This window comes from Elgaria multicarinata, chromosome 9, assembly GCF_023053635.1.
Source record: "Elgaria multicarinata webbii isolate HBS135686 ecotype San Diego chromosome 9, rElgMul1.1.pri, whole genome shotgun sequence".
Classification (NCBI taxonomy): domain Eukaryota; kingdom Metazoa; phylum Chordata; class Lepidosauria; order Squamata; family Anguidae; genus Elgaria; species Elgaria multicarinata.
This window is the reverse complement of record NC_086179.1, coordinates 93,478,842-93,492,388: the sequence shown is the minus strand read 5'-3', so window position 1 is coordinate 93,492,388 and position 13,547 is coordinate 93,478,842. Positions and strand designations below refer to the sequence as shown.

The 13,547-nt window shown below is 42.3% G+C and overlaps 1 protein-coding gene across 2 annotated transcripts in view; it reads left to right on the top strand.

Annotated features, from left to right (window-relative positions):
• Positions 1–13,547, top strand: part of PHF21B (PHD finger protein 21B) — a 298,381-nt gene that overhangs the window by 215,562 nt on the left and 69,272 nt on the right. For both annotated transcript variants that reach the window (XM_063133363.1, XM_063133362.1), the window contains one exon: positions 9,249–9,341. In XM_063133363.1, coding sequence (XP_062989433.1) covers positions 9,249–9,341 — 93 coding nt within the window. The remainder of the gene's footprint in view (positions 1–9,248; positions 9,342–13,547) is intronic.

Sequence of the window (13,547 nt, the reverse complement as noted above, 5' to 3'; positions counted from 1 at the left end):
TCTGTATTTTAATCTTATATCAATTTTTGCTGCGTGGTTTTATCCTGGTTGTGCTTTTTATACTATATTTTGTGTTTGTGTTTTTAAACTGTTGGATGTTTTATTACGGTTTTAATTTTTGTGAGCCACCCAGAGAGCTTTGGCTATTGGGCAGTATAAAAACGTAATAAATAAATAAATAAATGTGGTTGCCAATGTACCATCTTTTCAGTGCTACGACACACGTCTTCCCTGTTCATTAGTTTTTAAGCAAGTGTGAGTACAGCTGTCCTTTCAGCAAGGCTGTCATCTTACCTTGACCCCACATAGCCAACAAGAGAGAATCACACTACAGGCACAGGATTGCGGCTGGTGAAAGTGTGGGTCTAAAGATGAAATATGGATGTGTACGTGTGTTTAAAAACTTAGACAAAGCTCTGAGATTTCCATTTCAGTCTAGAATGTATGTGTGTTTAGAAAGCTCTTAAGTACTTGTTAAAATCCATCTCTCAATATATATGAGAAAAGTTATTGTGTATCATAGAATCACAGAATCATAGAATAGCAGAGTTGGAAGGGGCCTACAAGGCCATCGAGTCCAACCCCCTGCTCAATGCAGGAATCCACCCTAAAGCATCCCTGACAGATGGTTGTCCAGCTGCTTCTTGAAGGCCTCTAGTGTGAGAGAGCCCACAACCTCCCTAGGTAACTGGTTCCATTGTCGTACTGCTCTAACAGTCAGGAAGTTTTTCCTGATGTCCAGCTGGAATCTGGCTTCCTTTAACTTGAGCCCATTATTCCATGTCCTGCACTTTGGGAGGATCTCAGTTTGTTTCTCAGTTTGATATCCACTATTTTTCAATAGCTTCAGCTTGGGATTTCTTTGATAGCTTCTATTACCAGTTCCCTATCCTATCTTTAGTGCATAGCAATGTAGATATTTCAGAGGGTCACTGTTGGCTGCATGTAGACCGCAGATAGTGAAGAGATTTGAAGTTATCTTTTGACTTTTATAGTCCTTTTTTATTAAAATGCTTAGCACCATAAATGTAGTAATAAGAAACTCATTTATCTTGACAAAAGTGCTGCTATAAACTATTCTGCGCTCATAAAATAACCTTTTAAATTATTGTTTCTGCTGGTATCAATAAATTCATACAAAGTGCTTAAAGGTCAGGCATTGCCAGAAAAATGTCTTTTCAGCTTGTTAATTAAAGGTTCATAAGAATGTGCACCAGTTTGCTCTTTTGACAGATGGGGAGAAAAGGGAAAATGCCTATTCTCCAAAATGGAAGGCAGAGGCAGGACAGCAGCAGGGAATGACAAAAAGCAATATGGTTGAGATGTGTGAAATACTTGTACCATTCAGATATTGTGGGGTGTGATGGCATGAAGCGAGGGAATGAAAATGTGCATATTTGTCACTGACTGCAGGGCACTGTGATCCAGTCTTTTCTCCTCTCTGGGGTTGGGAATCAGTCAACCTCCTATTCAAATTTCCGGTCAACTCAACATGCCTATATACGTGCTGGTGTCTTGTTCCAGATTCCAAATCCCTGGAGAAGGATCTCTATGGAAATGGGTCAGCAGGACCTCACCTCAGGGCACTCTGTAGAAGGAGTTCTGTAGAAGGAGCATGTTCAGAGGAGGGCAACCAGGATGATCGGGAGTCTGGAAACAAAGCCCTATGAAGAGAGACTGAAAGAATTGGGCATGTTTAGCCTGGAGAAGAGAAGATTGAGGGGAGACCTGATAGCACTCTTCACATACTTAAAAGGTTGTCACACAGAGGAGGGCCAGGATCTCTTCTCGATCCTCCAGAGTGCAGGACACGGAATAACGGGCTCAAGTTAAAGGAAGCCAGATTCCAGCTGGACATCAGGAAAAACTTCCTGACTGTTAGAGCAGTACAACAATGGAATCAGTTACCTAGGGAGGTTGTGGGCTCTCCCACACTAGAGGCCTTCAAGAAGCAGCTGGGCAACCATCTGTCAGGGATGCTTTAGGGTGGATTCCTGCATTGAGCAGGGGGTTGGACTTGACGGCCTTGTAGGCCCCTTCCAACTCTGCTATTCTATGATTCTATGACACTGTGCAGACCACCCAGAGGAAGACAATTTGATACCAGACAATCCCCTTGAGGCTGGAGGGTTCAAACATTCCAAATGAGGAACCGGAATACAGCTCCATCAAATCTCCAACGGGCCAAGACTCATCATTCCATATAAGCCTTCCTACAGAGAAGATTTGGGGTGGGTTGTGGACAGCAAGGGAGTACTCTGAGGTTGCTGAGTTTCCAAGCTAGAGTTCTGCCCTTCACCTTCTTGCTATCTTTTAGCCACAGGCAGAACTTTTCTCTATTTAGATGCTATGCACAACTCAGAAATCCGTTGAAGGAACTGAATTGTAAACTGCCTAGAGAGCTTCAGCTATGGGGCAGTATATAAATGTAATAAATAAATATATAAATATATAAATAAATAAATAAATTCCTTTATGGAATTTGCGCTAGGAGCTCTCCCAGGTTTTGCCCTGTTTTCCTCAAAACCTACTAACTCTGCTAGACTTGCGCCACAAATTAATCCCCTCTAGACCTTGTTCTGCAGCTTAGCTTTGCCAGAACAGTGTAGTGGCCTTCCTTTTATTGCAACTTGTGCCCCACAAAACCAAATGCAGCCAGCCAGGCATGTAAGGCTGCTCAACAGTATTTGATAAACTTAAATGTTTCTGCTGTCAACCCGGGACTTGAAAAGTGTTGCTATGTATCTGGCAGGCTGGTTGGCTGCATTTGGCTTAGTGAATCTGGAGGTGTGCTTCATAGTATCACCTGATAGAAAAGGGAGAAGTGTGGCCTTCACATCTTTTAGTCTTGTAAGAAGCTTTCCGTACAGAAATCATGGTGTGTGTGTGTGTGTATGTATACACTCTGAACATTTAGGAGCAAGTACCCTGGCTTCCAGACAGCTTTTCCCCGATTAAGGCCATAGCTAGACCTAAGGTTTATCCCTGGATCGTCCAGGGGTCAAACCTGTTCATCTAGGTGACACACAGGGGATCCAGTGCTCAGGCAGGGGTGAACCCTGGACGATCTCAGGATAAACCTTAGGTCTAGCTGTGGCCTTAGTCACATGGGGATGTAAGGCTGAGTTCTTTTTAAGCATGACATTCCACTTTGAAAAACAAGTAAACCAAGGCCTTAGCTAGACCTAAGGTTTATCCCGGGATCGTCCCTGCCTGCTCCCGGGATATCCTGTGTGTCATTTACTTGTACTGGGACAATCCTGGGACGATCCCGGGATAAACCTTAGGTCTAGGTAAGGCCCAAGTTTTATTGAGGGTATTGGATTACTCGGGTAGAGGCGCCCATCTTCTTCCATGTGAGCCTTGCTAGGATTATCAAGAGAAGGGTTTCTTACATGTGCATTTGTTTGGACCACAGCGAAGGCCTTCTCTTTGCCTCTGCCTGAGTTCTGGAATTCCCTGTATAGTGAGGCCTGCCTTGCCTCATCTCTGATGGCATTCGCACAAAGATCTTTCTTTAGGAAACAGATGTTGCACTTCACTTCCCCTTCCCAACTCCTAGTGACTTGGATCATGATTTAACCTTGGCCTCTTCTCAGCAATCATGATCCAAGTTGCTGAGATGAGTGGCGTGGGGGAGTGTCTTGGGGTGTGTGTGTTGCACATATGGGGGTGAGGTTGCAACCACAGAGGGGTTTAATTGGCCCCCAGAGCCCCCGAAGTTGCCACCCTTGTTTTAAAGCAAACATGCCCATCAGCCCCTGTCACTTGCATACTACAAAAGCCAGTATGAAGAGTAGTCCAGGCCTTACAATTTTATAATGCTTCTTCCAGGCTGTTCCCCTTTGCCTTAACACATCTATTCCTCCCCAATATTTCATGAGCCCCATCTCTCCTTCCTTATTCTTTAGCAAAAAGTTGAAATTCTGATTTTTGCAAGAAAAAAGCAGCACAAATGAAAGCATTCAGCTCCAGTATAATTATTCATGGGGTTTTTTTCAGACTGCTGCAATAAAAAAAACGGTGGTATCTCATCCCAGAAAGTAAGTTTTTAGTGTTCAGTACCGAAATACAACGTGGTAATGAATTAGGAGTTTTGCCCTTTCATCTCAACTCTCTTGCTCTTTTAACCTGTGTTTTGAGCCTTCATTGTTTCCTCGATAAAACAGAGTGAGTTAAGCTAACATGTTGCGGCAGAGTACTTTGAAATTCTTTTGGGAAAGTAATGCACTCCTTGTTCTTCATGTTAATAATTTATTTAGTGCTGACAAATAATTTATTTTGAAAGAAACAGGAAACATTAAATCTTAGCACACAAACTAAATCCTAGTGGCCCAGAAAATGGCAGCACGGCTTTTCTCTGCCACCAGCCTTAGGTAGCACTGATATGCTGAGAGCTCCACTTGGGTGACTAATTTGGTCCCAGAAAAAAAATTAAGGTGCTGGTTTTAACCTTAAAGACAAACCCTAAACCAGACTTGCCCAACTGGTACCATCCAGATGTGTTGGACCGGGCTGCTGCTGCCATCCGAAGGGAAATTTGTTGTTACTAGAAATAGAGGTTTTGTGTAGTTGAACTTTGTTATGGAAATCCCTCCTGCAGGAAGTATGCCAAGCCCTCTCCATCAGGATTTTTAGAAAACCAGTAAAGACTATTATCTTCCACTGTGGTGTGTAGTGGCTAGAGTGTTGGTCCGGGAGTTGAGAGATCCAGATTCTAGTCCCTACTAGGCCATGGGAGCCCACTGGATGAATTTGGGCAAGTCACAAACTCTCAGCGTAATCTACTTCACAGAGTTGTTGTTGTGAGGATAAAATGGAGAAGAGGAGGAGGGTTATGTCTGCCGCCTTTGGTTCCTTAGGAAGGAAAAAAAGGTGGGATATAAATGCAACAAATAAATAAATAAAACTTCCACGAAATTTTGAGTGTTGGAAGTCACTTCCAAGATCTAACCACTCTTTTATTATTTGATTATTTATTATTTATTGCATTTGTATACCGCCCCATAGCTGAAGCTCTCTGGGCAGCTCACATAAAATTTTGTCTGCATTGGTGATGGAATTTGAACATGGAGGGGGGCAGACACTAAGTTCCATTGGTTTTCATTCTCAGACACGTATAGGATTGGACCCAGACCTCTAATCCTAAATGGGCCATTTTTGGTCCACACACCCCATGGAGTACTCCTCCACATCATTCTCTTCACTTTCCAAAACTTGCCTTCAAAGGGAGGCAAATCAGAGAGGGCTCTAGACTGGGAGTTTTTCCTTTATTGGAAGGTCTGAGGATTGAGTGTGGGTTATAGCATCTAGGGTCAATGAGAGCCATGATAAATGTTGTCACTTTGAACCCAGATAACCCTGGTCAGCACTGTGTGCATCTGTAGCAATATGAACGGTGACTGGGAATTTCATGTTTGAAATTCCCCAGAGGTCTGGGGAATGTCAAATGGCAAGGACTTCCTACCAGGGTGGAGTTCTGGAGCCCTCTCAGCCCTCATCATCTCTAGATGCTTTCACCTAATGACGGAGCCTAATGTAGAAGGCTGCACTACACCATTTCCTGTGAGCTCTCTTCATTGTTGCTGTGCCCTAGTAAGTGAGGAAAAAGGGGTAGTGAGAAGGGCTGGAGTTTGCTGCAGCTGGAAATGCAGCCACAAGGGACACAAATCACAAACTGGGTTATTTTGATGAATGTATGAAGAGCATTCAGCAAAATAATCCAAACCTCCCAACTATTTTTTTTTAATTAATTAATTTATTTATTACATTTCTATACTGCCCAATAGCCAAAGCTCTCTGGGCAGTTCACAACACTATTAGGCTTAGGGACAGATGCCCACCGTGTGTGTGTGTGTGTGTGTGATTTATGTATTCAAGGGACATTTTACAACCAGAGTCCTGCAACAAAATGTTGTGATGTATGCCTGGTATGCATGCATGCAGCTGAGCCTGTGAGGCAGGAGTTCTTGTTCTAATTTTGGTCTTAGTACGTGTGCATTTTTGTTATTTTGTTTTGTTTTAATTATTGAACATTTAAAAGGCATTGGAGCACAAGGCTTTGGCTTGCAATTGAGTGCTTTATTTGCCCTGCACAATATGAGGGCCAATTTATGTAGATTGACCTTTGTTGCAACCTGAGAAGTATTTGGGGTTTTTTTTTTTTACTGAATGCAAACCAACTTCAGCCATACTTCTGGCCACTACATTTGTAGAACTGCTGTAAGCTACTCTCTCTCTTGGCGTAGTCCTCCAACCTGCAACAGGGGTATAACAGGGAACTGCTCTGCCGGTTTGTCGTATGCAGCAATGTGGCAGTAGCAGTGAGGGAAAATAGCCTACTTTGAAAGCCAGAAGTGCAGTTTGCCCCTGAAATTTGCCAGTGCAACAGTAGTGGGGGGAAAGGGCCAGTTGGCTTTGAAATACTCCCCCCTTTTTTTTTGCCTCTGCCGCACCACTACATTTCAGTGGCAAACTGCATGTTTGGCTATTAAAAGCAGGGGTATTTTTCTCCACGGCCACTGCCACGTTGTTGCAATTTGGTTGCAAATTGGGTGGTGCAGCAGTAGTGGGCAATGGGGGGGCTGCAAAAAAAAAGGGGGCAGGGGGCCTACGTGTTGCCCACCCCTGTCCTTGATGGAGGACCCAAATGCTAACACTTTTCTTCTTTAACTTTTTTTTTGAGGGGGTGGTAAGAAAAAATAGGAGTGGGAAAACACAGAAGGGCTTTGAGTGGAAGACAATGCTTTGACCGCCCCCTCACTCCATAAAATCCCTAGAACAAGGCAAGGCAGTAGTGCAATGAAAGCCTTGTCTGGGAGCACCATGGTGCTGCTGTTTTGTCTACATGAGTGATGACAGAACTGAATTGGAATTAGAATATATGAAAACATTTTATGATAAAGTTAGCTGCTCTGAGAACCCTTGTTTGCAAAAATGCAGAACAGGATTGATTGACTTTTATGAGAAGGGGCTAATTGGCTGGATCATGCCCTTATAAATTCTATTTATATCAGCGGTAGAAAGTTATACACATGCTTAACTCTGGGAGGATCGAGAAGAGATCCTAGCCCTCCTTTGTGTGACAACCTTTTAAGTATTTGAAGAGTGCTATCAGGTCTCCCCTCAATCTTCTCTTCTCCAGGCAGAGAAGTTTGGTTTTCATGCCATGGGCAAAAAACAAAACAAAAATGCTAGAAGGTTTCAGGAGCATATTCTGGGTATGGGTTTTCTAATGTTAATAGGTGTTAGCAGATAGCTAGGTATCTGATATATTTTCCAGTGAGGTTCCAGTGCTTGCCCACTTCAAGAAGACAAGCTGTATGGAGCGTGTTCAAAGGAGGGCAACCAGGATGATCAGGGGTCTGGAAACAAAGCCCTATGAAGAGAGACTGAAAGAACTGGGCAGGTTTAGCCTGGAGAAGAGAAGATTGAGGGGAGACATGATAGCACTCTTCAAATACTTGAAAGGTTGTCACACAGAGGAGGACCAGGATCTCTTCTTGATCCTCCCAGAGTGAAGGACACAGAATAACGGGCTCAAGTTAAAGGAAGCCAGATTCCAGCTGGACATCAGGAAAAACTTCCTGACTGTTAGAGCAATACGACAATGGAACCAGTTACCTAGGGAGGTTGTGGGCTCTCCCACACTAGAGGCCTTCAAGAGGCAGCTGGACAGCCATCTGTCAGGGATGCTTTAGGGTAGATTCCTGCATTCAGCAGGGGGTTGGACTCATTGGCCTTGTAGGCCCCTTCCAACTCTGCTATTCTATGATTCTGTGATTCTCTGAACTCACTCCCATTGAAATCAATGGGATTAGAAAATGTGTATCTTTGGGTGGATTGTGCCACAAATGAGTAACCAGTTATCTATTCCTTCTTTTTGGGGTTGACTTTACTGTTATATTTGTCTTGTTGGTGTATTGTCCTGAATGACTTTTTAAAGCTCAATTTTGCTAATATTAGCACATAAGCTCAAATCTAAAACTGATGAGTAAAGTAAACAAACTGCAACAAACCCAAACCACAGAACAGTTCACAAATATGACTCTGAGTAGCCTTCTGTTACAGAGTTTATATAGCCAGATAACAATACAAATAAAGAAATCCGGGATTTTCTATCCTTACAGCGTGTCTTCTGAAAACAACCACCTCCACCAGCTGAGCTTGCATCCCCCTTTTAAATATTAAAACAACAGAGCTTTAATATTAAGAGGCTGGTAAACATTAAGCACGTATCGTTTGGTACTAAAAATTTCATAACTGAAGAATCCCATATATATTTTTTTCATTCTCCTGAGAGGCAGCTGCAGTACTCTGAACTTCTTCAGGGAAATAAATCGACAGCATTTTCTGAGAGCGTAGGTGACAGCAGTAATGACAGCTTCATTGGAAAACACAGCCAGAACTCCTAGTCCACAGATACCAGGAGAAATGAACTTAGTAGTACAAAGAAGCTGTCTGGCTGCTCAATTCCCATTTTTTTTTATTATTGGTGGGCTTAACCCCCCCCCCCCTTCCCACATGTTATAGAACAAACACGTAGCTGTGACTGATGATAAAACAGCTTTCTGAACTGGGAGTTATCTTTTGTCAGATGTGCAATGTGGTGTTGGGAAAGGACAGCAATTGAAGAATAGAACGTGGAGTTCCCTGCTTTTTGTTAACCTTGATTTTAACTATTTTGCCGTTCATTTTGATCCGATATAAAGCTGCGGAAAGGAATGGTGTGTCTTATTTAGGGCTGAAGCACACAATGTGTTTTCTGTGTGAGTATCACTTCTGTGTTGGGCATTGCAACTACACTATCACATGCGACAAATCCATAACACAAGTCTGTTATGCTACATGCCACAGGCACCAACTAAAAATGTTGGTTTCACGCCACACAAAATGTTAATTAGTTGTGTTTTTAAACCACATTCCCTATCTAGAGGAATCCTTTAAAGCAAATGCACTTAATAAAGCTGTACATTTTTCATCCAGTCCTTTTTCCAGGGAGCTTAGGGTGGCATTCATGGAGTTTATTCAGTTCTATCTTCCCAACAATTTTGTGAGGTAGGCTAGACTTTGAGCAACTGATGGGCACAAACCTGCCAAGTGAATTGCATATTGGAGTGAGAATTTGAATTTCTATCAAGTACCATCGAGAGGAGTTGGCCGGGGAGGGCGGTTGGGAAGAATTTGATCTAGAAAGACTTCTAAAAGGTGACATCATTTCAAATCCTGGATTATTATTTTTCTGGCAGGCTTTGGGAACCATTACTGCAGTGCCGATTAAAGTTCCTCAGGTCAGCTCCTTGCAGAGGTTGGCAGGACAAAGACCAGCAGTGCTACCTCAGGTAAAAATACTGATTTCATTTGTTTTTATTAACTGGTTTTGTGTGTTGATGTCCAGACTATGAACCATTTGTTTAGATGCCACCCAGTCAATCCCGTTTAATAAGCACCATGGAGTTGATCTTGCAAGGGCTTGTATAATTATCCTGGTCTAACTCCTTCCCTTTGCTGCTAAGATCCTGTATATAAGAGGGTCATGTAACCATCACATTCACCTTTGGAGTACTACCTGTGACATCACTGGAGATGATAATATCCCACCCTCTCTACCTATGCAAATGTTGGTATATTTGTTTTAAAGGTTTATTTTATGTCAAAACTTTTAGTTCTTTTCAAGCTGAGTACTGCCTGCTGTTAGAGGAATGCTCCTTCATCTTGCAGCAATGCCCTGCCTACTTTGTCTCTTTGCCCTGGCCTTGTTTGTTTGTTTGTTTGTATTGCGTAATGCAAAGGCTCTCTCTTCAAGCACTGAAAGACACATCTCCATGGACCGTGCAGTGGAGGGGTAGGGGCTGGATTGAATTGGGGAGGGGGCTTTATACATCCAGCACAAATCTCAGCACTTTGCATGCAAACCATATTATTGTTTGCAGGGCGTTTCTCTACTTCCTCACAGCCCATCTTATTTTTATTATTTTAAACTCCTAAAAATAGGTGTCAGGCCCTTTACCCTATTTTTAGGAGTTTAAAGTAATAAAAATAAGTTGGGTATTTTAAAAAAAATTTTTAAAAAAAATAATGCTTTCTGCTTCTCTGGGAATGTTATTAGTGTTAGCTATTCTAGTCTTTGTTACTGTTTCCTCTGCTATTTTTGGAAGGGAAGGATTTATTGGAATTATTAATCAAAGATAAAAACACAGAATTGTTTTCCATGTTTATCAAATTGGGGCTGTTCGCATGTCACAAGAACCCATCGTGAGTTATATTTAACTCATGGTGAGGCTGCAGCATGTGCAGAGTGCATCCAGACACCTATTTGAATATACAACTCAGGGGTTGTTGTGTCATTTGAACTTGGAAAGTGTGGGTTGTGTAAGGGTTAAATAACCCATGACACACTGTGGAATGTAATCCAAACCCGTCATAACGTTGTATGTGCTCTCTAGAATAGAAGGAAGAGGAGGAGGAGGAGGAGGAGGAGGAGGAGGGGCGAACACTGAGATCACTCTAAAGCAAACATGGGAGATCAGTTTGCAGAGAAGTAGCAATGCTTTGTGAACCGCCCAGAGAGCTTCAGCTATTGGGCGGTATAAAAATGTAATACATAAATAAATAAATAAATTAGTCTGTTGTGGCAAAACCAATGAAAAGTCTTGTGGCAGCATAAGGACTAACAAACTTATATGACATTAGCTGATATGCCCAATGTTGCTCGGGTCTGTGAATATTGTTTATAACATTTACTTGATAAATAATAAATTTCTCTGCAACTTAGGCTCTTCTACACCAAGCAGGATATTCCACTATGAAAGCAGTATGAAAGCAGTGTATAAAAGGCAGGAGCCACACTACTGCTTTATAGCGGTATTGAAGTGCACTGACAACTGTTGGGGCCCATTGACACATGCCATATACCACTTTCATACTGCTTTCATTGTGTTATATCCTGCTTGGTGTAGATGTGTCCTGGGCCCCAACAGCTGTCAGTGCCCTTCAATACCACTATAAAGCAGTAGTGTAGATCCTGCAGTGCACTTCAATATCGCTACAAAGCAGTAGTGTGGCTCCGGCCTTTTATATACTGCTTTCATACCACTTTCATAGTGGAATATCCCACTTGGTGTAGATGAGCCCTTATTCATATTTAGGCTGGTTGGGGTTCAGTTAGTAAAATGTTTTTGTAAAAGCCTGACTACTATTGAAACAGAAGAATGAATGGAGGAATGACTGATAGCTGAGTCTATTTATTTATTTATTTATTTATTTATTTATTTATTTATTACATATTTATACTGCCCAACAGCCTAAGCTCTCTGGGCAGTTTACAACTAAAACCATAAAATACAGATTAAAACTTTAAAATCACATAAAACCAGAATAAATTGCAGTCCAGGGAAGGCTTATTTATTTATTTGTTTGTTTGTTTACTGCATTTTTATTCCGCCAAATAGCCGAAGCTCCCTGTTTAAAAAGATACATTTTTAAAAATATATGTTTATGAGTCCAGAATGGAATGGTGGGCAGGGTGAGGGGCAGTTGGGGAAAGTCAGGTAGAAGGAGAACAAAGACAGCCAGAGGTCAGGAAAGTGGGGGCTGAGTTAGGACTGAGAGATAAGTGATGGGGTTTGCACATACTGACCTGTTTTGCTAACCCCATGCTTTATTTAAAATCAGCCACTCTACATGCTAGTACTACACCTCCCAGCATGCCTTTGGCAGCCCGCAGGTGCCCACATCCTCTGAGAGGTGTTTCCCTCCTCTCATTGCTGATCCTGTGTTCAGGAGTAGCATCGCTGAGGAGGGGAGGTCAGCGGCTCTTAGTGGATGTGCACAACTTCGGCCAAGTTCTGCTGCCTCAGCCTGCACTTCTCACCCTCAAGGTGCTCCATCAGGAACCTGTACTTTAGGGGGGAGGCTTCATCAAGCTTGTTTCTGGGCATGTGCAGAGTGCTTCCCATTCCTCCCTTCCTCCCTCTTAAGGTTGAAGGCTGCACGTGTGCTTCCCTTAGTTTCTGAGAAATCAGCGATATGAGGATGGGGTGCCTTTGAGCATGTCCAGAGTTTGGCCTGTCAAAGACATGCTGTTGTATCTAGTTATGATTTTAAAACCACACATGGCAGGTGGGAGGAGGCACTGCAAATGGATGCAGCCCATTTAGTAGGTTGTTTCCTTTTATTTGGAATCAGATTGACTGCTCGAGACTGACCTTAGGAATCACAATGGCCACCAAAGGCCAGTAAGTCTGGCCTCCCACCCTAAGGCATGCTGGGAGTTCCGCCCAAGGCATGCTGGAAGTTGTAGGCGTAAGCCTAGTTTTTTATTAAATCCTTTAAAAAATACTTAAAACCCCAAAATTTGTGTTTTTAGGTCTGGGTGAACAGTATTAAGGCAGTACCATATGTGGAAGTGGGTAAACATTTCAGGACATACGTGACACACACATACTTTCTTTATAGGTAGAGATGCGCTTTTGTGGATGAAAGTCCACTGCATCAGATTCATGAAGTATTATCCTAAGTTGGCCAGTATATATACATATGATTTGGGTTGGTGGGGAGAAAGAGTTTGAAAGCAGTGAGGTCAAAGCAACAATAGTGACAATACGTTAAAGCTTAACTGTGACCATTCACAAAGCAATCTTGATAACATGGCACTGATAAGTTGATAGAACTGAACTTCTTGATAAATCATAATTCTCCAGTTTCATCTTGCATTCTCACTTTGAAGTTCTTTCATTCAAGAATGGCCATCTTAAAATCAGGAACAGTGTGTCCTTGGAAGTTGAAACGTTCTTCCACTGTTTTTTTAATATTGCCGTTTCTGATATCAGATTTGTATCCATTTATTCTTTTGTGTGAAGACTGGATTGTTTGTCTGATGTAGAATGCTGGAGGGCATTGATGACAGTTGATAGCACATTGGAAGATGAGCAGTTGAGCCAATCTTTGATGTATAATTGACATCATTAGGTTCTGTAATAGTGTGGCATAAGAGTTAAGACCTGGGTTAGTTACTGGCTCTGGTCTCACTGGCCAAATCTACACTATGAAAGCAGCATGAAAGCGGTATATGGAGGCAGGATGTTCACTATACTAGTGCACTGACAACTGTTGGGGCCCATGACACATGCCATTTACCTAGGGTGACCATATGAAAAGGAGGACAGGGCTCTTGTATCTTTAGTAGTTGCATAGAAAAGGGAATTTCAACAGGTGTCATTTGTATATATGGAGAATCTGGTGAAATTTCCTCTTTATCACAACAGTTAAAGTTGCAGGAGCTATACTAGAGTGACCAGATTTAAAAGAGAGCAGGGCACCTTCAGCTTTAACTGTTGTGATGAAGAGGGAATTTCACCCGGTTCTCCATATATACAAATGACACCTGCTGAAATTCCCTTTTCAATACAACTGTTAAAGATACAGGAGCCCTGTCCTCCTTTTCATAGGGTCACCCTACATATACCACTTTTATAGTGTTATATCTTGCTTGGTGTAGATGTGTCATGGTTCCCAACAGTTGTCAGTGCACTTCAGTAAAGCAGTAG